The sequence below is a fragment of the Mycteria americana genome, chromosome Z (assembly GCF_035582795.1).
Source record: "Mycteria americana isolate JAX WOST 10 ecotype Jacksonville Zoo and Gardens chromosome Z, USCA_MyAme_1.0, whole genome shotgun sequence".
In the NCBI taxonomy this organism is placed as follows: domain Eukaryota; kingdom Metazoa; phylum Chordata; class Aves; order Ciconiiformes; family Ciconiidae; genus Mycteria; species Mycteria americana.
Genome location: NC_134396.1, coordinates 2,150,407 through 2,176,237, shown reverse-complemented (window position 1 = coordinate 2,176,237; position 25,831 = coordinate 2,150,407). Strand labels below are relative to the sequence as shown.

At 50.4% G+C, this 25,831-nt stretch overlaps 1 protein-coding gene across 2 annotated transcripts in view; it reads left to right on the top strand.

Annotated features, from left to right (window-relative positions):
• NOL6 (nucleolar protein 6) overlaps positions 1 to 2,946 on the top strand; it is a 28,451-nt gene extending 25,505 nt beyond the window's left edge. For both annotated transcript variants that reach the window (XM_075526974.1, XM_075526973.1), the window contains 2 exons: positions 1,205 to 1,306; positions 2,545 to 2,946. In XM_075526974.1, coding sequence (XP_075383089.1) covers positions 1,205 to 1,306; positions 2,545 to 2,694 — 252 coding nt within the window. In that variant the 3' untranslated portion in view covers positions 2,695 to 2,946. The remainder of the gene's footprint in view (positions 1 to 1,204; positions 1,307 to 2,544) is intronic.
• Positions 2,947 to 25,831: the final 22,885 nt, after the last annotated feature.

The window sequence follows — 25,831 nt, the reverse complement described above, 5'->3', positions numbered from 1 at the left end:
GGGGAAACTAAGGAGTTGGAGGAGAAGGATGAAGAGGGAGCAGAGGGTCTGTGTTTCTTGCGGTAGGTTGCTCCAAAGCTGGTGAGGCCATGTGCAGAAACTTGTTCTGTCTGATGCTGGGGGTTGTTTGCTTGGCCCGGTAAATATGTGCCATTGCCTGATGTTAATCTCCACCAAGATGAACAAGTGTCAGGGAGCAATTTCTTGGCTGTCTTGATCAGCTGTGCTCAGGATGCATATCTATGTACCATATGTACCAGGTGCTGAACTGTAGAGCCAGACATTTGGGTTCGAAAAGTTGCTTGTACACAGCATTGTTTACTTCTGCTGCAATGCTCATCCCCTGCCTTCTTGCAGTGCTAGGAATCCAGCTTGCGTGGGCTTGAGGGAAACCAGACTGTGGACTTTAGTCATCTCTTTATGCAAGATCTCTTTTTGAGCTCTCCTGCCCAGCACTACCAAAGGAGCTACTCACAGAGCTGCTGAAACACAGGGGCAAGGAGAGCAGATTCCTGCAGTGCCTGCACTGAGCATTCCATCTCTTTGCACCTCACAGGACTTTGTGTTACTTCAAATTTCTGCTGTTTTGTTTCCTTTTGGGACACTGTGTGCTGATGGCACACGTGGGGTTTGTCCTGGGGGAAGAAGGAGCTTTGATACGTTTTGTTGCACAGATTGCGGAGCTCGAGATGCTGGCTTCCAGTGAAAGATCTTGACTGGGGTTGGTCTTTGCTGCCATGTAGTGAAATGTATTGTGGCAGGATTGCCTGCTGCACAGGGCCTGCCTCTTGCCATCTGATGCACTGTGACATCTTGGACATGGCTCAGTGGGTTGTCACCTAAGGAGTCCAATGTCCTAAAGCTGGATGCTGATTTCTGGGTGCTTTTGCAGGCCTGTGGGAGGTGGTAGATCATGTTTCTGCTCTCTGGGACAACAAGAGGTAGTTAGTGATGAGGTCTGCATGCAAAACTTGGAGGCAGTGCACTGTATCCATCAAGGCTGGGGGAAAAGAGACAGCAGGAGGCACCTAGGAATTGTCCATGGGATGCCAGTTGCTTTCCTTGTTGGGAATCCACTGAAAGAGCTGCAGTTTTTGTCCTGGCTGGTGTGGAGCTACTGTGTGTCCCTGTATAAGGAGACTGAATCAGGGATGGGTTCTGGCTCTGGGATGTCTGGCACAACCTCTGTTTGTTTTCTACCCAGGACGCCTTCAGCGATCTTGCCTTGTTCTTCTACGACAAGCATGGTGGGGAAGTGATCGCAGTTTTGTGGAAACCTTTGAGCTTTCAGCCTCAGCCTTTTAAGGTGAGTTCTTGACTCTACTTTAAGCTTCATGTTACCTTTATGCCCTGAAAGCTTGGAGAGCCTTTCTTCTGCTTTGTAATTGCTTTGTCTAACTCTCATCAGCCCCAAAGCCCTTTGAGAAATGGAGCTCATACTTCTTTTCCTTCTTAGAAAGGGTGAAAGAAGGCTGTGGCCACAGTGCCCCCAGTCATCAGCAGAACTGAGAAGGGAACATGTGTCCCTGGACAAGCCCTAGTGCCATGGTCATGGGTCAGAACAGAGCTCTCTGTCCCAAGTGCTTTTCTCTGCTCCCCTCCTGGGAGGTGGGCGATGCCTTGTTTGCCAAAGACATTTGGTGTGTGCAGCAGGCTGTCCCATTCTTGTGGCTTTGGATGTTTTACCCAGAAATACCCAACCTGCAAGAAGCTGGGGCGGCAAGCCTAGGTTCGTAGTGCCCAAGTCCTATCGATGTATGGAGATATTTTCCAGCTACTTTGTGTGGGTTGGCAAACTCTGGTGGTGGTTAAGCTAGGTGTGTGGCATGCTGGAGTGATTCATGCTGCTTTCTATGAAGGAAAGACGCAAAGAAACCAGTGACTCACGGCTCAGAGTTGGCAGCCCAGGCTTTTCTGCTGTCAGTCTCTGTGTGATTTATCTCCCCTCTCTTCATGGCCAGAGGGCATTGGCCATTCAGCCTAGCTGCAGTTGTGAAACCCAGTTATTCACAGTGGTGAAATGAGAGGAGGAGATGCTTGCATCTGAGCTGAGTGTGGGTTGATTAAACATGAGGGGGTTTTTAGTGATGGAGCCAAGGATCTCTTCCCACTGGAGATCTTGACACCCAACAAGAGAGCAGAGAAGAGCCCAGGCAGCTCTTATTCAGGGTCATGGTGTCGTCCTTTTTGCATACCCTGTCTGCTCTGCTTACACAAGTTCCACCATGCACCTGTGTGCTCTTTTCCCATCTCCACCATGCCCTGGCCATTGCTTCTCTTCCTTCCTTGCAATCTTTGGACTGTGGCTCCATGGTAAACCCTAAAAGGGGCTGGAAGGGCCACTCTTGCAGTTTATTAGCTCTAATAATGAGCAATGATGGTGTTGAGAAGTGAGGCTTAGAAAATTGGGTGTCGTGGTGTGGCAGGGGTTGGATGTGATGAAGCAGGAGAACAATTTACTTCTCCTATTTGGGGCTTGCAGAGGTTGTGAAGCAGCTCTGACCAGGTGCTCCCATTTGCGCAATGTTTGTGTGTGTTCCGCAGGTCTCCAGCATGAAAGGAAGGATGGTGACAACTCTGAACAACGAGCTGGTCTGCGTTCCCAATGTGGAGGCAATTCTGGAGGACTTCGAGGTTTTGGGAGAAGGCCTGGTCAAAAGTGTGGAAGCTCGTACAGAGAAATGGACGATCTGAGGCCACTGACAGGTGTCAGAGGGACCCATCCTGAAGCAGAGTTTGTTCACTCTGGGACTGTTCCTTTTTATAAATCAGTCCTAGGAAATGCTTTCAGCTTTTTAAATCCCAGAACTGTGTGTTTTATTCTATTTATCTTTACATGCCTTGTTCAGGAAAGTGATGGGACCTGTTGTTGTTTTCAAGAATACAAATGCATTTTATTTTGAAGAAAATATAAAGATGGGATAAAGTTTTTAAAGTGTTCCTGTTCATTGTAGGAAACAAAGCTGGATTCACATGAAAATGTCAAGGCCTGAAAATTCTGGCCGAGGTGTGCATTGGGAAGGCAGTTTCCTAGTTAGAGAGAACATAGCAGCTGCTGTTATTCTAGTGGTTAGCAAAACCAAAGAAACACTGAGCCATTCAAAAATGACCAGGTTATTCCCCTGTACTCAGCCCCAGTGAGACACATCTGGCATGCTGTGTCCAGTGCTGGGCTCTCCAGTAAAAGAGACATGGACACCCTGGAGCAGGTCCAGTGAAGGGCAGGGAAGATAATAAAGGAGTTGAAGCCTCTTTTGTACAAGGAGAGGCTGTAGGAGCTGAGTTGTTCAGCCTGGAAAAGAGAAGGATCAGGGGGGTCTTAACAATGTGTATAAAATACCTGATGGAGGAGTAGAAAAGATGGAGCCAGGCTCTTCTCAGTGCTGCCCAATGATGAGATGAGAGACGTAAATTGAAATGCAGGAAATTCTACTTAAAACACTTTTTTTTTTTTTTTACCATGAGGGTGGTTGAACACTGGCACAGGTTGCCCAGGGAGGTGATGGAGTCTACATCCTTGGAGATATTCAAAACCCAACTGGACATGGTCCTGGGCAGCCTGCTCTAGGTGACCCTACTCTGAGCAGGGGTATTGGATTATTTCTCCTGTGTGAAATGATCATGGGGACTCCTGATGGGGAAAGAGAGAGAAATAAGAGGGAGTGAATGCAGTAGTCCCATCCCTTCTTCTCATGGGAGGCAGCATGCATGTTCCAACAGCAAAGTGTGGGTGAATCACATAGAGAGTAAATCAAACAGACTTGGTAACAGCAGATATTGCAGAAACCAAAAATAGATCAAGCTTGGAAAGGCAAGTGGATGTTCAGGCAGTTTGATAACTGTAGACAGTTGTCGCTTGGTAAGGAGCATTTCGGATGGGATGTTAAATCTGTTGCTTCAAAACCTACTGGCCTCTCCAGCTGTTGGAATTGGGTCCCAGTCTTTGTGGAGGAGATTCAAAACTTATTTTTCAAATGTTTTCTCTGAAGCATTTGAAAGCGGGCTGTGGCACTGAGCTGATGGTGTCTACCTGGTGCCCATTGATCCAGTGTTTAAAGGCACAGTGTGTCCTACGGGATAGATACATGTGTGCAGCATCCCTGGTTTTGGGATGTATCTGCTGTATTAAAAACACAAGAAACATTTTTCTCTTCTCCCTGTGCCAGTGGCTGAGGAAGGCTGTAGGTGAAATCCTTTGCCCATCTACTGCTTGCAAGAGCTTTTTGAGTACACCTAAACTGAAAACATTGAAAGCACTTAGTGGGCAAAACAGATATCAAACCTGAGAACAAAGCAGCAGTTTCTGTTGCTACCATGACCCCTGCAGCCTAAGAAGCTGCTGACAGGTCCATTAGCGAATGAGATGCAGGCAGTGATTTCAACAGGTTTCAGAACCAATTAATTAAGGATTAATTTTTAAGCTTCTCTCTAGATGTTGGAATCGCCCAGTCTGCCTTCAGCAATGACTGTAATTTTCCTTGGTAGTCAGATTGTTCCTGCTTTTTGTGCTTATCTACCTTCGCTCCAAATGTGCAGTTTGACATTGGGATCCTGTAAATTTGCCAACACAACTGTTGGACAGCACTCGAGTTGCCACACCGGTTGCTTGTGCCAGAGCTCTGCCTGTTCCCTCCAAGCCCCATCCTGCCCTCGCTTTTCCCCTTGCTGTATGTTGCGGTTGTAAATGGTTTTGGGCTGGGGCGTTCTCTTCGCTGTGTATATCCGTGCTTTTCCCTAGGGCAGAGGCGTTTGCCGAAGCCCGCGTTAGCTCTCAGGGGAGCAGAGCTCCTCCAGCCCTGCTGCTCACCAGGTGGATGGGAAGGTCCTGGCCCCCCTTCCCTGGGGCTGTCACGGGATGTGGCCCCTCGTTGGCTTATTCCCTGCCTGGCAATATTTACGGAGAGATGGTCTCTGCTTTTGCTGCTGAGCAGTGCCATAATCCCAGCCCAGCTCCCATGGTGGGGTAGCTTGTGGGGTATGCAAAGGATATACTCTGCAGGGGTACCCCTGCAGCACCTCTGTTTTTATCTGCTTTTGTTATGCTGTCAGGTATCGTGTTGCTGCTCCTTTTCCTTTTTGCCTTTTTCCTTTCAAAAGATGTTAAAACTATGTGCAGCTTCAATTTACTGTGTATCGGATCTCCTCTCTGCTCCTCCATCCTTGGGTAAAACACTGCCATTTGCAGCTTGCAGCAAAGGGTCGGGGAGTGTCCAGGCGAGCCTTCTGCAAAAAATAATGATGCTGAGTTAACTGATTCTAAATGAATTCACTCATAACCAAACCCTCATGCAAGTGCTCAGTACTTGTGTTCAGTACCTGCTAGTGTTTCACAAGGTGACGCCGCTGTCCTCAGCAGCCAGATGTGAGCCTAGGTCAGGCCTGTGCTGCAGATGTTTGCTGGTGTAAAGGTCCATTTTGGTGATAGATCATAGTGTCTTAGCAAAGGCCTTGAAATAAATGCATTTAAGACTGGCAAAACTGACCACTGCCAACCCAGATTACATCACCCGGAGGGGATACATCTGTGTCAGTGAAAGTTACCCAAGTAACACGTTATCCCAGCTGTGCTTGCAGTGCTCCTCATGTTGCCAAAGCCTTCGTTGATCCACAGGCTCCTGCCTCCTATTTCAGAGGAAGAGTAACTCCTCAATGCCCCAAATCCCCCAGTACCCAAATATTTAAAGGCACCTTTAAGCCATGCTGGAGTCCTTGTTTGTATGGTCAAACATTGCGAATGTTCTGGGTCATGTTTTATCATCTGCTAAAATCAGACCCCCCGTGGCCAATGTGGGTAGACAAAACCACCTCGAAATTTAGGTGGAAAAGCGTGGAGATGCTTTTGGGGACTGGGTATTGGTGCTATCTGACTTCTTGAGCAACAGTTGGTATCTAAACCAAAATGCAAAGCACCTCTGCCTCAGGAGTAGCAGGTCCCTGTCCTTTTCCCCCCTTATGTCCCTCTAATGGGTCTGGAAAGGCAGGAGCCAAAGGAAAGAGGTTTTTTCAGGTACATAAGAGAGGACAGGTGAGGTCTCCATTGCAAACTTTATCTCCTGTTGCCTGATTTACTGCTCTTGTTGGTGTGCCATGACTAATTTCTATTGTGAAAGTTGGGGTAGGGCCTGGGTTATTCAGAGCACGCTTGTTTGACAACCCGTGCTGGGTTTCCACTTCCAGAACAGTGAGTGGGCACTCACTTGCAGGTGTTTGCTTAGCTGTGGTCCTGTCCGTAAACAGGAGTTGTACAAACACAGAGCTGCCCTGGAGAGCCCATGCCTTGGCATGTTGCAAGAGGCAGGACAAGGGGAAAGGGAGGGAAGCGCCGGAGCTGAGGCCGTAACAATGGGATTTGACATGTTGCCACTGCTCTGGATGCGTAGGCATTGCTACCACGTTGATTTTGTAGAGAGATAGGAGACCTTTGAAGCTCTTTACGGCGAGTCTCCCATGCATGGGGGGTCAGCACAAACGGGGAGGTATTTCCAAATGCAAGGCTGGGCTGGAGCGATGTTGACATGCTTAGCGGGTGGATGGAGTCAGCCAAGACCAGGGCTCAGTGGTATCTGCTTTCTTGCAGACCTTTCCAAATAGTTGGTGTGTCCTCCTGGGCCTTTTCCTGAGCCACCTTTTGGGCAACTTTCTCCTAAAAGGGTCAGCTCATGCTTTGCAAGGATGTTCTCTGAAAAAAGGGTTGTTGGGAGGCAGCTGGGGCTGCCTCAGGAGAGGGGGTGATGGATGCAGCCTTTCTTCTGCCACCAGACCCCTCTCACCAGGCGCCCTCGAGTGGCAATTGCAAGATTCATGAAACGAAGCTGGGATGATGGGATGATCAGAGCAGGTTGAGTGCTGTGGGGTTTTCCTGCACGCTGAACTGTTCAGCTCTCACTGATCAGGGCCACTGAGATATTTTTGGAGGAGGTTTGGGGTCTCCATGGCTGTCTGGCTTCAGGCTGGCTCCCTGAATGCAAGAAGCATGTGTTTCCTGGAAATAAAGGCACTTGTAGGGAGCATTTTGCTGGGGCACCCACAATCACTGGTCATTTTTGAAAACCCTTAGGCTAAATTTCCATGGTTGGCTGGGGAAGGAGCAATTGCCTGTTTTTTGGCACAGAAAGGGAATATCCTCCCCTAGTTTGCTGTTCCCACAGCGGCCATGCTGCTTGGCTGGGGGATGGCTTGTTTGCTGGGATTTCTGTTATCAGGAAAACACTCTGGACCTGAAGTGATTTTTCCCAGCCAAGGCAGCAGCTCTCGGGAAGTGCTGGTAGCAGCTTTTGATGCACGTGGTCTCCCCAGGAAGGCAGAGTGATGCTGCTCAAGGGGTGAGGGTGGCACTGAGCAAGTGCAGGGTGCACCACAGGGAAGGGAAAATCAAAAGGTTGGGTGGGGTAATTGAAAAGTGGGAGAAATGTGGTCTGGAAAGGGGCTGGGGTTGGGAAAGAAAGGGCGGTTTGGCAGTGGGAGAAGTGATGCTGGTTGCTGGCACCCCAGGGCTGTGCTGGGGGAGCAGGACGAAACTGCAGGTTGCTCAAACCGTATGAGTTGGCACAAAGATGCAGCCTCCGGTGCTGTGAAGTCTTTGCACCAGACCCAAGTGCTAAAGGCTTAGCAGCCACTAGGAGAAAAATGAGCATGGGCCATGAGCATGGTGGGGAGGTGCTGCGTGGCTGGTGATGCCGTGGTGGGCTCTTGCAGAGGAATGAAGCGGGGATGCATCAAGGATCTCCCTATTACTCCACCTTCCCACTGAGCATCGTGACCAGGTTCAGCAAACTTGCTGCCTCTTCTCACCAGAGAGCGAGAGAGGGGAGATCTGCTTCTCAGGGCTTTGTTAGCAGTCACTAACGAAGGTGCTGAGCGCTTGCATTGGCCGTGAGCCGGCACAGAAACACTCGTGCCTTGTGCTGGCAGCTCCTGGGCCACTGAAGGTACCAGGCAGACTGTTCCTGTTCATGTTGCTCCTGGATGTGCTGGAAGGGCTGAGAGAGGTGCCAGCAAGGGGCATGGCAGGAGCCCAGGACAGTGTTGATTTATTAGCTGGAGTCTCTCTCTTTTGGCTTAATTGCCTGTTGTTTCCGTGCATGTTAAAATGTTGAGGATCACAGCGTTTGGGAGGAAAACTACAGTGGTGGCTCCGCTGGGCTGTGAGTTTGTAGCTTGCTGGCTCTTCCCTGCCAAAACACGTGGTAGCCAAGCTTGGTTTTGCTGAATGCTGACTTGCATTGCCTTAACGCAGGGCGAGACGATGGTCGTGGGCCGGAGAAGCTGCCACGGGGTAACCGTGTTGTTCTGTGTGCTTGGAGACCCCGATGGTGTTACAGGGCAAGGGATGAGGGGCGTTGTATTGCTGGTGGGCAGCCAGCTCTGTAGTGACACCAGGGAGCAGCAGACCCTGTCCTGGAGCAAGGACCCCTCCGCCCCGAATCAATGGTGGGGTGGAGGGGGCAGGTGGTGATGTCTTTCCTCCATCCGGTGGGATCAGCGCTCACAGGGCAGGACTGCCTGGTCTGAGGGGTGTCCTGCAGTGCAGGGCTGAGCCAGCTCTTGCTGTTAGGTCTTGTCCATGGGGATTAGCTTTGCTAAAGGCTCAGCCAAGTGGAATAATGGGCAACCAAATCCCAGGCTCCCTCCCAGTCCAGCCTGGGGCTGCAGAAGGGTAACCTTCCTCCTGCGGCCGCAGTGCCAGGACCTCATCCCTTCTCCCCCTGGGAGCCCCATCCCAAGGACCTTTCCTTTCCCCTATGCCCTTCAAAATAGACCTCCATGTCCTTCCCTTGCATGGACACAGGGCAATATATTGCCCTGCCTTATACCTGCCCTGTACCTTATATTTATATAGGTATGCCTGCATCTTTCCTTCACTTTTTTGGGGGTGCCTGGGTACCTGTTGGGGGTTGGTGAGGTATTGGGGAGCCACGTGCCTTTCCCTGGCACAGGTAGCTGGGGGACCAGTGGCCTGTGCCACTTCATCATCAGCCAGCAGCGAAGAGCTCCCAGTCTCTATCCCTGCAGCTCCTGCCCCCGGCCCCTTTTGGCACAGCCGAAAGCAATTCCCTGAGTGAGTAATACTTGCAGCTCCTGCCCCATGACTGTGATGTTTTTCATCAGGAACTGCAACTTGTTTAGCGCCAGTGATTTGCCGCAGCGCATTGCAAAGAGGCAATGAGATATTTTACCTGCCCTGAAGCACCGATGGTTGTAGGGAGGCGGGGTGAGACATGGAGGGTGGGAGCAGCAGCCGAGGAGGGAGGGTTGGGGGGAGCGTGGGGTCTGGGGCAGGGATGGGGTGGTACATCACAGCCATGGGTCCTTGAATGACCCCGAAAATGTGGGGAGCCTGTCCCTGTTGTCCGAGGCAGGAGAATGGCTCCTTTTCTTGTTCATGCTGGCTCGCAGCAAGATGGGCTTGCAGGGCCCCTTCCCCTGCTCTTTTCCCTGCTGTGGACATGGACCTCACCTCAGCCCTCAACAAAAGCAGCCAAAAGCATGTTTGGCACCCTCTGCTCGCCCCAGCAACGTGCTGTCCATCCCAAGGTGGGACTGCGGCACTGGTGCTGCCACCGTGCTAGGGAGAAGCACTGGCCTTTTCCAAACCTGTGCCCCCTGTTGTGCTTACACCATTTCCCCAATGCAGCAGCTGTTCCCCCACGTCCCCAGGGCCAGGGTCGGGGGCAAACCCGGCAGTTTCCCTGCATGGCTGTGCTTTTCGCCACCTGTATATGAAAAGTGCTATAAAAATGCCTTACAGCCACGGTCTGGCGGTGTGGGGACACGGCTGCCTTTATCTTCCTGTCTCAGCTGGTTGCTGTGAGGCTCATGAAGGTGACGGGGCAAAAGACACAGGGCGAGTCACCAGCAGGGCTGGGAGCAGGGACGTGGCTCCAGCCACTCTCGCCCCCTCTTCTAACAAGTTGATGCTGCCTCGGGGCTTTGCAGGCTGGGAAGAGCAGCGTAGCACCTCACAGATAGCTTGTTCCCGAGCATGAAAATAAGTCCACATGCCTGCTGCTGCACCTGAAGAATAACGTTCAAAGCTGGCAAGAGGGTTGTCTTCCAAGGGGTGTGGGATTGCCGGCGCTCAAGAGTGATCCAAGATAAACTGTCAGTCCGTAACACACTTCTGTGGGGCCCCTCCTGCACCTCCGGGTGCCGGCGTGCAGCTGCGGGGCAGCCCCGTGGCAATGGGATGCTGCAAAACTGCCGTCCCTCCTGCAACGAGGGCAGAAGAGCTGTGCCTGAGCGGGGGGATTTCCCCCTCAAGGCAATTGCTCCTAGAAATAGGGGGTGGCCTGGCTGCAGTTTTGCACGGGGGAAAATTTATTCAGTGCTGGGAGATGGAGAAAACAGCAGTGAGCAGCCCTGAATCCACAAGCTGCAGCATTTCAGGAATGCAGGGCAAGAGATGAGTGGCTGGATGATGTTCTGGGCTTGCAGCTCCCAGTGGCAGTGCCTGCTGGCAGGACGGGGAGGGTGGTCGGCCTGGGGGTGCCCTGGGGTCCAGTGGGCATCGCAGGAGGTCAGGCTGGTGGTGGAGGGGTGCGTGGGCTGCCCGCCCGGGTCCCAGCTGCATTTTGTGGCTTGCGAGCCAGGTGCCACCCCTACGTGCCTCCGTTGTGTCCCCGGTGCAAGCCGGAGAGGGCTGGGCTGCTTCCCTGCCACCATATGGGGAGCAAGGAAAATCTGGGACGTGCAGGCTGCCAGGGCACCCCGTTATCACAGGTACAGGGCAGACCAGCTCCCCTCTGCCTCTAGAACCAGCCCAGCTGCTCCAGCCCTGGAGGACCTGGGGGGCCAGCTGTGCTGCCAGCCATCAGCCTGGTCTCCTGGCACTGCCTTGGCCACGTCCCGCAGCGGTGGCTGGCTCTTGCTGCTGAGGGTGACACTGAAACCTGGCAGCAAAACTCAGCCAAAGGACTCACGTGTCTTGAGTTTCATCTGAAACCGCAACACTGTTGGTAGGTTTCTGTGCAAAGCTCAGCAACCTCCTTCGGGCTTGTGCCAGCAGTTCCAGCAAACCTTTATTTATTAGTATTAGTTTTTCTTCAGGAATTTTAGCTACTGGCAGGCCTCGCTCGGGCTGGGATTTGCAGCTTGAACCGGTACCCCTGGGGCAAGCAGGTCTCAGTGTGAGCCAGGGCAGACCTTGGCTGTGCCAGCACATGTGCTGCAGCCCTTGGGAAGGTGTTGATCTCCTAGGAGATCTCAACAGCCTCCATTGGGAGCTGATGGAGACAGCAAAGGTGAGTTCACTCCCAGAGCAGCCATTTGGGGCTCCCAAGAGGAGAAAACTGTTTTGCTTGTTCCTGAATTGCTGGGTTTTGAGCAGCTCCAATGAGGAGCACGGTGTGCATAGCAGGAGTCTTGCAACATGCTGGTGCCAGGGGAGCTGAGGTCTGTTTGTGGATCACCCACACTGAGTTATCAAGAAGACACGGATCCAGGCCGTGTGTATTGCTGACAAAAATACCTAACCTGGAAGTGGGGGTGGTGGACATAGATGTAGCACCGAGAGAGGAGCGTAGAGCTTGCACTGCCCTCTGCTTTGCCCAAGCTGCCTCCGTGCTGCCTTCTGTAGCGTACCCATCTCCAGTTAAACCCTTGGGCTTCACGTTACCCTTGCACTGCCCGCTAGGACAGCCTGAACCTGCGTTACCCCCAAAAAGGTCTGCAAAGCCCTGAGAGGAGAACCCCCTGCACGAGCTGTGTCCATCCAGCTCATGCCTTGAGCCCATGTGTCCGCTTGGCTGTTGAAGGAGCCGGGAGGGCTGGAGGTCATCATCTACCTTCCCACTGACCTTCTAGGTGGGCTGGGTGACCATTGTTGGGTCCTGGGGTGGGAGCAGGGAGGCCCTAGCTGGGCTGGCTCCTAAGTCCCGTGGGTCCCACAAGCACTGTCATCCTGAATGCTGCTTCTGCACCCTGCCACATCTCCTGGGACACAGGGAGAAAGGCTGGGAAGGGCAGAGTGAAAACTTCTCATGCTGCTCGCTCTGCAGCAGCACAAAGGATATGGGCTGCTGCGAGGCTGGGTTTGGGTTTAGTCTTTACAGTGGGGGTGTGGCAGTATCCTGTGCTCATCTTTAATCCACCTGGGATTTCAGCACTAACATGTCCAAGGAGCAGTCTCCGGATGCTGCCTGTGCTCTCTATGCACAGGCTGGGTCCTGGCTCTGCAGGGAGGTTTGTCCTGACCCCATTAAGCTGGGACTCCAAAGGGATGTCGCTGAATGTCACACAAGACACGCGGCTGGGGATCATGTATCAGCTGTGCCATTGTGTTTGCTCCTCTTGGGCTGAACTTTGGCTTGTGCAGTCCCTGAGGGCTGCGTGTCTCTTATTCCATGGGAGATGCCCCCCGGTGTGAAGTGGCAATGCCAGACTGACCCCTGTGTTCAGCGGGTGGGAAACATCAACTTTACCTTCCTGTCTTAAAGCAGAGATGACTCAAAGTGGAGCTGCGCTTGCTCTTTCCTTGCTCTCTGGTTCAAGGGACTCTTTTTTTTTTTTTTTTTTGCCTTGCAAGGTGGAACAGCTCAAGCAAAAAGCACGGAGAGCCCCCTCTACTCTCCACCCTCACCCCATCTCTCTGTAAGCCCATCTATGGCTAATCCCCTGCTCCCAGGGCTCAGCTCCCCAGGTCTGAAGTCCCAGCGCTGACCCTGCCGTACCCTGGCTGTGTGCTGGGGAATCAGCCACGCTGGGCAAGGTAAGACTGCAGGCAGAGGTGGGATGATTGAGATGCCGGCAGCAAGGAAAGGTGCAAATTCCTAAAGGAAAAAATGCAGGGAGTCAGGGGGTTTGTTGGGCACCACGGTGGGGCCGTCCCTAGGAGCTGTGAAGACCAACAGACAGTCCTTGGCCAGCAAAGGCCCTTTGGGCACCTTTTTGAGGTGGTGAGCACGCTAATGCCGAGCCAAGGAGCTCACGAAGTCCTAGCTATCTTTTGTGTGCATGTGTTGGCCAATAAATAATTGCTTTACAATTTTAAGACCAAGCCCTTTTTCCACCCTTGGCAGGTTTGATTCATCCAGGACCCTTTTAAGCAAGCTGAGCACAGTCACGCCGTCACGCCGCTCCTTCGCTCTTCCCCTGCCCTGAGCATCTCATCCATGCTGGGGACAGTGCTGGGGTAGGGGAGGCTGTGTGGGGCTGAGAGGAGGTACCCCAGCACATGTTGGACAAGCAGAATGCCCACGGGGGGCTGTATCCCCCGGCTGCTCTGCCTGCGCTAGCTCCTAACTGCTTCCTACTACCATCCTCCATCAAGCAGAGCTCGCGTGGGGCATCCCTGCCCAGCACTGCACCAGGTGGCACAGCATTTCAAGCAAGATCTGGTGTCGTTCTGAAAGCAACGCCAAGCAGGACGGACAGGCTCAGGGTGGGAATTGCTGGGTGTGGTGCACTTTGGCCTGGGTGATGCCGGTGGTCAACCTTGATGGTTATGGCCCATCTGCCTTGCAGACCTCTGCATGTCGGTGTTTGCTCTGCAGGGGTCTGTGGCAATAACGCCAGGAACGGGACGTAGCTGTGTGTCCTGTCCTGGACTAAGGAATCTGTCCTGAGTGCAGGTTTTCCTGCTCATGCCTCGTGCTGCCCATGTTGTTGCTTCATTCCCTCCCCTTGAGTGATCCTAAGAGGTCCCTTTCTTCAGCAATGCCCTGTGCAGTGGAAATGAGGTGTGAGACCACGTGCTTTGCTGGGCACCCTCCCCATCACAGCACTTCCTGTGCGGGGGTTCAGGTCGCTTCCCATGGCTCAGCTTCCCCAGGGTAAAAAAAAGAGTAGGTGAGACTAGTTGTGAAGAGAGTTGCAGTGCCTTGAGAGCCGTGACCCTTTAGTGAGGCTATTTTTCCACCATTGCAGTTGTCATTGCCAGGCACTGAGCCCTTTTGTGGCGTGAACCCCTAGAGATGTTCCCAAGATGACATTTCGATCGGCTGTAGCACGAGATCCACAGGCTGGTCCTGCAGCTGGGCTTGCTCTGCTAGGCAGAGCTCATCACAGGGATTCAGTTTTTCCCTTCCATATGCAAGAATGTGACAAGATAAAAATGCATGTTCCTCCCCCCACTTTCATCCTGAAATGCTCTCTGACATGCTGGACTAACGAGGACAATAGATCTGCTGCTGTTGATGCTAACATTCTCTCTAATTTGAGAATTGCCCACGGCCCATGAGAGATCTGGGCTGTGCACCATGCAGCGGTAGATAGCAGTGCTCACACCCAGATATGCAGGAGGCGGTTTTGGCCAAGGGAATCTGCAAATTATGAGTAGGCTCAGTCCTTGGAAGAGGATCTCTATCAGTTCCTGTTTGCATGTTACAAGATGCTCCCTGGATGGCTAGATAAAGTTTGCACTTGGCCTGATGAGCTGTTCTTTCTCAATTTACTTATTTATTTCCCGCTTTCATCATTGATTACAATGTGAGAAGGAGCCAGCCTCCACATGCAGAGATAGGAGAGTGCACAGCAACAGATGAAGGTGCAAGGGGTGCCTGGTTGACCTGAGGAAGAGGATGTGAGTGCTCCCATGTTTCATCCATGATCTGTCTACTCTGCCCGTGGCTGCCTATGCCTGATGCCTCCGAGAAGATGTCAGCTTCCCTTGCCTTGTAACACTTCGTTAGCCTTGACCAAAGAGGCTGTAGAGACCAAGATAAGGAGGTGGCTGGGTAGCCAGTGGTGCCCCAAAGCTCCAGCAGTGGATGAGCAATAGATTAAAAAAGGTAAAAGGTTGAAAAAGATGACAAGGAAGAGACTTGCTTGCTCAGCTGCCTGACAAGCTGCCTCCCGCTGCCCCCGATGCGACGCTGATGTTTCTCCCGTGCCCTAGCAGGAAAGCAGCAAGAGCGGTGGTGCAGGGAAAGCCTTCCCTGCCTGTCTTGAGCCATGCACAGGGCATCACCTTGAGCCATGCACAGGGCATCAGCCATGCCTTAGCAGCACTCCTTGCCTGGGCTCTGGGGTCAATGCTACTGCTTCCGCTCTGATCAAAACCAGACACGCAGCCTTTTTGGCAAAGAGTGTCTGCCAGGCGATGGATCCCCTGTAAGACACAGTTTCTGAGCAGGAGGAGTGGCTTTAAAACCGGAGGTCTGTCGGCTGAGTTGGACCAGGCAACCAAGCTCTTGCCTGGTGCAAATCCCTTGGGCTCCCTCCCTTCACATGGTGTGGACCATTTCCATCATGGCTTTACAATGCGCCTGACCTTGTGCATGTAGATCAGAGCCCTGAAAATGCATCAGCGTTTGTGGTAACTAATAAACATGACAGAAAAATGCTGGCAAATGTTTTACTGTGGCAAGAAGTATACAATGATGTCTGTGTAATTAAGTCAAGCGGTAACTATCACTGTGAATGTCATTGCTACCTGTCTCCCAGTATATATACATATATCACTTTCCATTGGCATTCCTTGGCCAGGCAGTGGACCCCAGAAACAAGGGGAGGAAGAAACACTTATTCTTTATCCTTTAGAATAAAGTTCTAAAGGATAGTTCTTTATTCTGCTAGAGCCCTGGGAGGGGTGGACATCGCTATGGGACTTCTGGGAGGCAGCTGGTCCCACACAGAGGGTGATTTTGGACTTGCAACACACGGCTGCCTCTGCTCTCTAAGAGCTCCCCGTAAGTCACCCTGACTCCAGTGGGTGCTTTAGTGTCCCCGCAGCAGCAACCAGATCTTTTCTGCACTGGGCTGTAGGTGACTCGAATGTTGCTGCACCTGCATCTTGCAGTCTTCTGCCCCGTGGCCCTCCCTGCACAGCCTGAGGCACAGCAGCTCCATTGTGGCAATTTCCAACCGAGGCATGGAGAGCCATTGCGAGGCTCCCCCGGGACGCCTGGGGAAGGGAGCTGCTGTGGGACAGGGACACCTCTACCTGCAGTGGCCTGTCCCATCTAGGAAACACAGTATTAACTGCCCTGGCCTCTCTACAGTGCACAGCAGGGGAATTCCCCAAATTCCCAAAATGCTCCAGTCTGAGAACGGAGGTGTTTAAGCCAAATACCCACCATTTCCATTCCCCTTAATTCTCGGCAGGAGAGGGTACGTAGTCTTGGTCTGTCCTCTCCTACAGCTAGCTTCCCTTCCTTCCCTGGCTGCTTTCCTATTTTTACCTTTTTACCTCTCTATCCCATCCTGTGGTTGCAGGAGAGCCAGGTCCAGCGTCCTGCCCACCTGCAGAGACCTCAACCCAAGTCTCTCGTGCAAGCTCAAGTGGACTTCAGAGGGCACTGAGGTGAAGGGCTCTCACCAGCTCTGCTGCTGAAGGCCCTCTGCCATAACCTTTCTGATGGAAGGGGCTTACACTTTCTCTTTTGAATTATTTCATGCAAAGTGGGAAAGCTCCCCAAAGGAGAGATGTGGAAATCTCACCCATGGCCATCTGACACTCAGGGTGGCTGTTAGCACAAGGGCTGATGTCTTCAGTTTTGGGTCTGATTTCTTCAAGGAGAGAATGGATTTGAGTATGGATTCCCCTGGTCATCAGGTGAAGACCACTGGGTGAAGGAGGTCAGCGTTGACTCCTCTGCATAATATCTGAGGCTTGACAAAGCCTTGGGAGATGGACTGATGGGCTAGTGCCTTGCCAGGAACCCTTCTTATGTAGTGCTTATGTTGTACCAACATAGTTGTTGCTTGGCCAAGAATGCGCCTTTAGTAATTTCCATTGCTTGGCTTTGGTGAGTGGTTTGACCCTGAGAGTTTGCAGTGTTCTCCAAGCCTCGTTCTTTGGTGCAAGGTGTATTCCTCATAATCGGTTCCCTGACCCAGGAATCCCTGGTGCCGGAAGGCCGGTGCTGGTCTGCATGGCCTCTGCCATGGCCCGTGGAGGGCTCCTCTGCAGCCAAAGCATCTCACTTCCCCTGTGCATATGAGCAATCATATGTTGCTACCCACAACGACAAAAAAACCCTGCGAGGCATCAGCCTGTGTATCAAACGGGATTCTGGATTACCTGACTGTCACTAAGGCTTGCCAGGACCAACTGTGAGACCATTTTGTCAAATTCTGTTGTCTTTTGTCTGACTTCGATGGGAGCTTTGTGTTAGTATGAGCTTCAAAGCCTGATCTTAGTAACAATAACATGACCCCGTGATTATCTCGTCTTGGACAGGTCGCGGTGCGAAGTCTGTTTGTGTTGGTAATAAGTGGTATAAGTAATAAAATCTCCTGAACGCACCATTTGTGTGAGACAGAGGTGTGGGTGGCACTTCAGTCTTTTTGGGGAAAGCATGAATAGAAGCACTTCTTCAATGCTGTTTCACATAAAGGGAGGATTTGGTGCAGGCACTGCTGAGGCCAGGTTTCCCTGGTCACGCTGCAGAACCAGTTTCCCAACCGGACGAGCAGGAGGCGAAACCAGCCCAAGCGTCCCACGGGTTGGCATCTTGTGTCTGCCCAGGGAATTTTACTTGGAGTATAACAACCCACAGCTTTCTGCCAGGTGTGGGGCCAGTCATCGTCGGGAACCCAGCGCCTTGTGCAAGAGCCCTCTCGCTCTTGCGTTACACACATTATCTCCCTGGTGGCACAGGCTTGCTTTCCATCTAGTGACTCAGCGAACTAACCTTGGCACAGAAAAGCCTTTGTGTACTGAATAACCCCTAGATAACACCATTTTTGGAAGAAAAGGAAGTTGGGTGGAAGGAGTAGCGAGAAGCAACGCCCTCACCTCTGCCCCCCAACCCAAACCCAATTGCTATCGCAGCGGCCACTGAGCTCAGGCAGGCTCCAAGTGTAATATTTTCTCCTGGTGCCACAGCCAGGCTTCGGAATGTCGATCTGCCTGTGGTACCTCCACTCCTGAGGACCTGTTTGACCCGACCCATGGAGACCTTGGCTGTAAAAAAGGTCTCCTGAGTTATCCTCCCCATTCCCATCACCTGAGGAGGAAAGTTATCTCCGTGCTCTGCCTGCGCACACCCACGTGCCCCGTTGTACTGTGGTAATAACTTCTCCTTGACTCATTTGTTTCTGCAGGAGACGTGGTGGGAGCTCCCTCCCCGGGCAAGGCTGGTGACAGGGAATGGTGCTCTGGCTCCCTTTCCACTGCTCACAATTTCCATTTTGATTTCATTAGGCAGGGCAAGGTTTCTGGGGTTTTTTAGCCTAAATCTGCTGCCAGCTGTGTTGGGATGTGCCAGAGAGGTATAACACCTCTCCATCTGGTGTCATCCATTTGGCCCACCTCTGTGTTCCCATGTTGACAGCTGGTGCTTCTGTGACTGAATGGAAATGTTCCAGTGCACAAAATCCCAGCTCCTCTTGGATTCTGTTACGGTCATTCTCCTGGGAAGAGCTATTAGAAACCACCTCTCTCCAAGGCTCAGAAATATCCCATGAGGACTCTCTGCACTGCCCTTGCTATTTCCTACCTCCCCGTCTCGCTTTTCAGAATGCCACCTTCCATTTAAAAGCCCAGCCCAGCAGCAAAACCAACCCTCAGAAAGGGCATTCCTCCTCTCCTTACACTTTCAGTCTCCCCGCTGGTACAAGAAACTTCTCCTCTGCAGATCTGACACAAGGATCTGAACGGACCAAGCAGTTCCCAGCATTTCTTTGCCTCTGGGTCTTTCCATGCTACTTCAAAGCACAGCTGAAACCTCACTGTTTATTTTCAGTGTATCTCCCCTATAGATTGCTTTTCCTTTGTAACGTATGCTACTATCACTAAAAACAGCAGCAGTAACAAATTAATTTCACTGAGATCCCTGCTGATTCAATCTGCTCCTGCTAGGCATGGTGGAAACTTTTGCAGATTTTTCCTGCCCTGAAGTGCTTGCTCAAAATCCTGTCCAAGACCTGTTGAAGCTGATTGAAAGAGTTGTACTAAAACCACAGGTAGCTTCAGGGAACTCCAAGAGCAAGGTTTTCCACGAGAAGGAGCAGGTCCCACCTGCTGTCCCTATGCTGGATTGATTGGAAATGCTGGGTCTAATTTAATGGGGTTCTTGGGATTTAAAATCTATGAATCCCAAATTGTTTTTCTGGAAAAATCTGAATATTGGGGCACAGAAATGGGACCTTTGGCCTCTGTTGTATGTCTTGGGGGCATCTCTGGCACCAGACTCAGCATAGCATTCCCACTTTTTTTGGTTTCCACCTTCTGGTGTGAAACTTGCTCTATCACTGTCACTGTTCAAATGTTTCACATGGGCTGATCTGAAATCACAAAGTGTCAGAAAAGAAAACCAGGCCCTTTTGAGCAATGCATTCAAGAGAGGGTTCTCATTTCTCCCCTCCAAGGTGTGTTACAGTGGTGGATGGACACCCCTTGCCTCTGGGCAAACCCAATTAGAGCCAGATGAGGTTAGCAGTGAGGTGGTAGTGATTATAGGTCTGTTTTCTGTGGGACTGTCATGGTTTAACCCCAGCCGGCAACTAAGCCCCACACAGCCGCTCGCTCACTCCCCCACAGTGGGATGGGGGAGAGAATCAGAAGGGTAAAAGTGAGAAAACTCGGGGGTTGAGGTAAAGACAGTTTAATAGGGAAAGCAAAAGCCGCGCACACAAGCGAAGCAAAGCAAGGAATTCATTCACTGCTTCCCATGGGCAGGCAGGTGTTCAGCCATCTCCAGGAAAGCAGGGCTCCATCACGCATAGTGGTTACTTAGGAAGACAAACGCCATCACTCCAAACATCCCCCCTTCCTTCTTCTTCCCCAGCTTTCTATGCTGAGCATGACGCCATATGGTATGGAATAGCCCTTTGGTCAGCTGGGGTCAGCTGTCCCAGCCGTGTCCCCTCCCAGCTTCTTGTGCACCCCCAGCCTACTCACTGGTGGGGTGGGGTGAGGAGCAGACTTGTGTAAGCCTTGACTCTGTGTAAGCACTGCTCAGCCGTAACTAACACATCCCATATTGTCAACGCTGTTTTCAGCACAAATCTAAAACATAGCCCCATGCTAGCTACTATGAAGAAAATTAACTCTATCCCAGCCCAAACCAGCACAGGGACGCATAACCCTCCCTCCAGTCTGGGTGTCCTGCAGGTGGGCTTGGAGCCAGAAGGTAGGGTTTGGCTGGGAGCTGCTCCTCTCGGGCCGGCTTGGGGATGGGGGTGCACTCGGTGGGCACGATTGCCCCGTGCGTGCCACACGCCTCCTTAAGAGAAGGAGAGCATCCTCCTCTTTCCCTTCCTTGCTGCTCCTCGGATTAATTTTTCTTGATGTAAGAGAGCTGAGTACTGGCTGATTGGGTCGTGACCTGGTTTATATAATGCATTGTGCAATGTACTTTATGTAATCAGAGGTTTCTTGTGTAATTTATTTGCAGGGCATTTGCCGAATCAAGGACCAGACCTGATTCCTGTTATATGGCAGAAGGCTAAGTGGAGGGGCACAAATGGGTTTTCTGTTTCTGGGCTGCTCGCTACCTGGGAGGGTGCAGTGTTAGAAGGCCAGGAAAGCAAATGCATGCAGCTGTGGGTTCAATGGCTCTCGGTCTATGTCTCTCCATTCTCCTTAAAAAGGTCTCTCCATTCTCCTTAAAAAGAAAGAAGGCAGGGCTTGAGTTTGTCCTCCTGAGGGCCAGTTCTACAGGGGGCTCAGCTGCCTCCACTTTCCACCGGTTATAGTGGGAGTCTCAGGCATGGCTTTCCCATTTGATGCCTCAGTGATGTGCTTGGAGTTAGCCCTCACCATTTCCTCGCCGAGGGGGCTGGATCGTGCTAGAAGGCAGGTCAGGAATGTGAGGCGAGGATGTGATTCAGGCTGTGAGCTGAGGATATGACCCCTGCGGCATGAGATTAAAATCCAATTTGTCCTGGCAGCTGCAGCCTGAGAGCACAAATCGTGCATGCTGTTCACGTTGCCCACTGAGGTGGTTAATCCATCAATGGGGCCTCATCCGTGCCCCAGGAGTGGAAGCATCCACACCCAGGCTGCAACAGAACAGCTAATGGGCTGGAAACAGCCGATGCAGATGCCAAATGGAAGAAAAATAGCTATGGGGCCCTCTCATGAAACAGGTTCTGGCTCACCAGCACTGCTGGCTCATTGAGTGGCCAGCGTGTGAGTTGTCCCGAGGGGTGGTCAAATGGGGTGCTGCAGCACCGCAGAGCCTCCCCAGTGCTCCCGTTACTCCTCTCCAGCCTTCCTTCCCTCCTGTTAAAGGAGAAGTTGAGTCCTTCTTGCTGGGATTGCTAGGGATGTGCTGCAAGCGTGGCTGTGGCATGGCATGGCTTGGCTTGCACAGCCCGGTGAGGTGGGACTGCCCTGTCCCTCTCACTGAGCACCAGGGCCCTCGCAATACTCTTTCATGCTACAGAAGCTGTGCATGTGGGATAACTTGGGATTTTATACTCTTTTGTATTCCTTTAAATAAGAAGCATTTCACAATGGCAGGAGAACCTGACACCTGGCCGTTGTGTGAGCCAGGAGTCTGACGGGATTGTCAGGCGTGTGAACAACGTCCTGCATGAAAAACTACAGCAGAGAAAGCTGTGGGGGTTTGGGTGCTAAAGCACTTGCTCCTCAGTTAGTTCAGGTCTAATTAGTAAGGGAGGTTCTGATACAAAGCAAAGAAGATACATAGACAATTTAATGGATGTTCGCTCTGTCTTAATCTGTGACCTGAACTAGCTGAGAAGTTTGATATCAGTTAAAATATTCTTCAGCATGAAGAGAAATAAAAGAGGGAAATTTCATGAGATGGGCATTACGAGATCCTTCATGGATCTGCTCGGCTTGTCCTCACCACCTCTGCAGGAGGTGGAGTGCTCTGGTCTCCCAGGCAAGCATGGTCTGTACAGGACACCCTACATGAGACACCCCGCACAACTCTTGTCCGTGTGGCATCTCAGAGTAAACGTATTCAGTCAAAAGTCTCCAGACTTAATTCTTTTGATAAAGCCAGAAAATTTCCTGAGACTTCCCCTTCATCCAGCCTCCTGTTTCTTGCTGCTGTTTTGCATTGAATTTCAGCTTTTGTGGAAGTGTGTATGAAAAGCCAGGATGACTCTGATGGGTTTCGTGGTCACTGTTCTTGAGAGATGCCATCACTTGTTTTATCCACCTCACCCACCAAGCAGCCAAGGCGTAGAGCCCCAGGTAGACGTTGAAGCTCCACCTTGCTGGGAGCTCACAGGGCCATGACCCCCCACAGGTAAAATGTGAAGTGAAAATGGGTATTGCGTCAAGATGAGATCTTTGCAGTGAGGCAGATTGTGCTGGGTGACGGCTCGGGCATTAGGAAAGCTGCGCTTTTCACTTTTGCTTCTGGGAATCCATGCCTGAACTTCCTTGTTCCTCGGAGATAACCAGAACTGCGTGGTGCCAGCATTGCAATCACACGCTCGTTTGCACAGGTTACTATGAGACATGCGCTATTTGGGCTGCATCTTGCCGACAGTCAGCAAGGAATCAGGAGGTGTTGGGAGAATTTCCCACTCAGAAGCAGCGGTTTAATTAAAAAATAAATGATGTGACTCATTGCAGGTGGAATAGAGGTTGTCAGTGAGTTGTCTACTGTGGTGGTCAAGTCTCTCTGTGGAGAGGCTGACCTAAGCAATGTTTTTGAATAATTCACATGTTTTTTTCCCTTGTAGTTGGCATGATGGAGTTCCATCTGCCAGTGTTAGAGACCACTGTACGGTCACCCTGCCCAGCCCTGTCAGGTCTTTACTCATTGTTTTCGTTAGCTCTGACTGGAGAGAAGGAATGCAATTCGAGAAGAATGACGCAGGTTTTGGTATGGATGCAGGAATAGTCCTCTATATAAACAGGGGAGAGGCAGACAAACAGTCGAGCAGACTGGAGCTGTATAGAAAAGGCTTTGCAGGTGGTTACAGTAATTATCAGCTGACCATAAGTCAACAGTGTCATGGGGTTGCAAAAAAGAAAGGAAAAGTTAAACATCCCTGGGATGTATAAACAGCAGCATTGTTTGTAGGACACATGAAATTGTTCCAACAATCTGTTAGCATAGACCATGCCTACACGGCAGTAGTATGACCAACTCTGGGCTCTACCCTTCAGGAAAGATATGTACCAGTGGGAGAGAGTCCAGAGGAATGCAACAGAAGTAACTGGAGGGTGAGGAAATAGGACACATGGAGAAGGACTGATGAGATGAGAATTGTTTAGTCTAGAGCAGTGATTTTTCGGACTGTGGTCTATTGTTTTTTGGTCTATTTTCAAAGGGTCTGGAAGAGGTGACTAAGAAAAGCAAGTTTCTATATGCTTTAGAGCTGTCTACAGATATCTCTGAAAACATCTGTGCTTGCAGGAGAACTTATTTAGGGTCCAACACTGATGTGAGAGACAGCAAACCACTGCTGTTGCACAGAGAAAACTGAAAGGGGCCCAGTGCCAATTTTTAAATGCATAAAATTTAAAATGGATTTTTAAATGCATAAAATACAAGAAAGGAACTGTTCCCTAAGTTCAAGGGACAGAAAGTTAGGAGAGTGCATTGTAGCGATCGAGATGGAGGGAGTAAAATGTTACAGATAGTAGGATTGCTAGGTGCTGGAATGTGTCACCTGGACAGTCTTGAGATTCCCGTGCTGGGAATCTCAAAGAACAGGCTAGATAAACATCCCTCTGTAATCACAAGGATAGGGCTGACCCCTTCTTGGCTCTTTCAAGGTCACTTTGCATCCCAATTCTCTACGATTGTGTAACTAACTGGTGCTCATTTATGGCCACTGTTATTTAATATACTCATAAACACAGTTGAGAAGGGAGTGAGCAATGATCCAGTTGTCATTTAACTGCTCACTTCCTCTTCTGGATTAGTAAAAGTATATTGAGCAATACTAATCCACTAATCCAGCCCCAGGTATTAACGAGTTGCTAGGCAGACCTCCCCAACTCTATTCTTTTATGATTCTGCATCAAAAGACCAGCATGTTCATTCTGGGAGTTAAATGCTGTGGCCTTAGATACTCCTTTTTTACAGCTTCTGATTTGATTCTAATTTTTCACAGTTCTGACAAATAAACTTTCCTGAATGTCATCCACCTCCCCCCTAATCTGCGCCGTCTTGAATTTTGCCTGGTAGCAGCAAGACAAAAGGTAATTCTGGGAACAGCAGGCACAAACCTTGGCTGTGGTGTTACTGCTGTTGTTTGACAAGGATCTGATTCCTCTAAAGACACTTGCTGTGGCTTGAAGGAAGCAAAAGCTGCAGTTATTTACAGCAATATCTCTATATGCTAGTGAGGAGAGATGTTTGAAAGCCAGTCAAAGCCTTGTCGTATACGTAACTTTTTTAGAGAGGCAGCGCTTCTTGCAGAGGACCTCACTAAGAGGCAGGAGAAAGAGTGGAAGAGCTGGTGGCCTTGGAAGGTGGTTTGAGGACAGGGTATTTAATGAGGATGAGCCAGGCGAGGTGAGATACTTGCACTCTGCATGGGCGGATTCAGGACCTCTGTAATTGCAGTGCAAGGGCAGGGGCTTGCTTTTTTTTTGCTATTTTGGTTCTATTCCAGTTACACTCACTGCAGTTCATTTGCAGTTTTAAAAGCTTCTTGTCTCTCAAATCCTTGACCGACGTATCTAAAAGGCTTGGGTAAGTCAAGGTGAAATTTAGAAGTGGGACAGTCATCATGTCTCCAGCATGCAATAACTGATTGCCCCACATTAGCTTCACAGGACTGATGAAAGTGCATCTCACCTCAATGTGGACACCACTTGGGGCACTTACATGTGCTGCCTCATTTTTCTTAACAGACTCTTTTGATCCTGGTTCATGGAGAGGGGGTTTCCACTCCAGTCGGTTTCCTAGATATCTTTGCCCAGGACTTACAGGGAGACATAATCAAAGGCAAAGTTATTTTGTAGGGTGTTAAAGTAAGCAGAAAGAGAACAGTGTTTCATGCTAGCTGCAACCCCTTTGCAGAAAGGCCTTCCAGGGATTACCGCTCTAAGTGGGCTCACCCTTTTGCCCAAATTAGTGTATGAGCTGCTGCAAGTATCATCAGTAGCTAAGATGTTTCACAGGTGGCAGTACCATTTCCTTGTTGGAGAATCCTTATGGGCATGTCAGTAATAAATTCAGGTTGAATGGACAAACACAAGTGCTATTAGTAAGTCCTATGAAATCAAAGAAATCCTCTAAGCCTCTTATTCAGAAGAAGTCATCTAAAGACTTGTCCTGAGATAGCAAATCTCAGTAACTAGCTAAAGCACAATCAAATCCTACTGGTTTTCTCTCCCATTGAAATTTTGTTTGTGCTTCATTTCCAGGAAAACATATCCCGATCATGAGATTAACAGGGATATACTGAATTAACCAGAATATTTAAAAAATGCATTAACATCTATAAGTGTTAGTCTGATTCGTGGGCAGTGGTTTAAATGCTTTGCCCCACCCAGAGCGCAGAAGTCTCTGATATGTCATTTTGATGAAACTTTGCTAAGTCTGACAATTGTGCTATGTGATAAACTCTTTTATTTCTGTTGTTTCTCTTGCTGGGGTTGTTTGCAGAGAGGGTGTGATGAGTGCTGAGAGATGAGGACAGAGGACACATTTACATGTTCAGTTCAGAGGTTTTTTTATGATCACTTCTTTCCAAAGACCACAAGAAGAAAGAAAATGCAATTCTTTTATGCTTGTCTGGATTTGAAGCAAGCTTTTGCGTTGCCTCCATGTCCTTGCAATGAGTCGGTGTCCTCGTGGGGTTAACTTGTTGAAATTTTCAGCTCATGGCTTTGTGGACTCTTTCTTACAGAAACTATTTGTCTTTCTCTTTTTTCTTGAGTAGAGAAATTATCTGAATGGATTTCAATTTGGTGAGATGCTATGCTAGATGTTTTAGGGTCCTACAGGACTGGAGATTTTGTTCCAGATAAGCTGGAACAAACTTTACTATTTGTATAAAA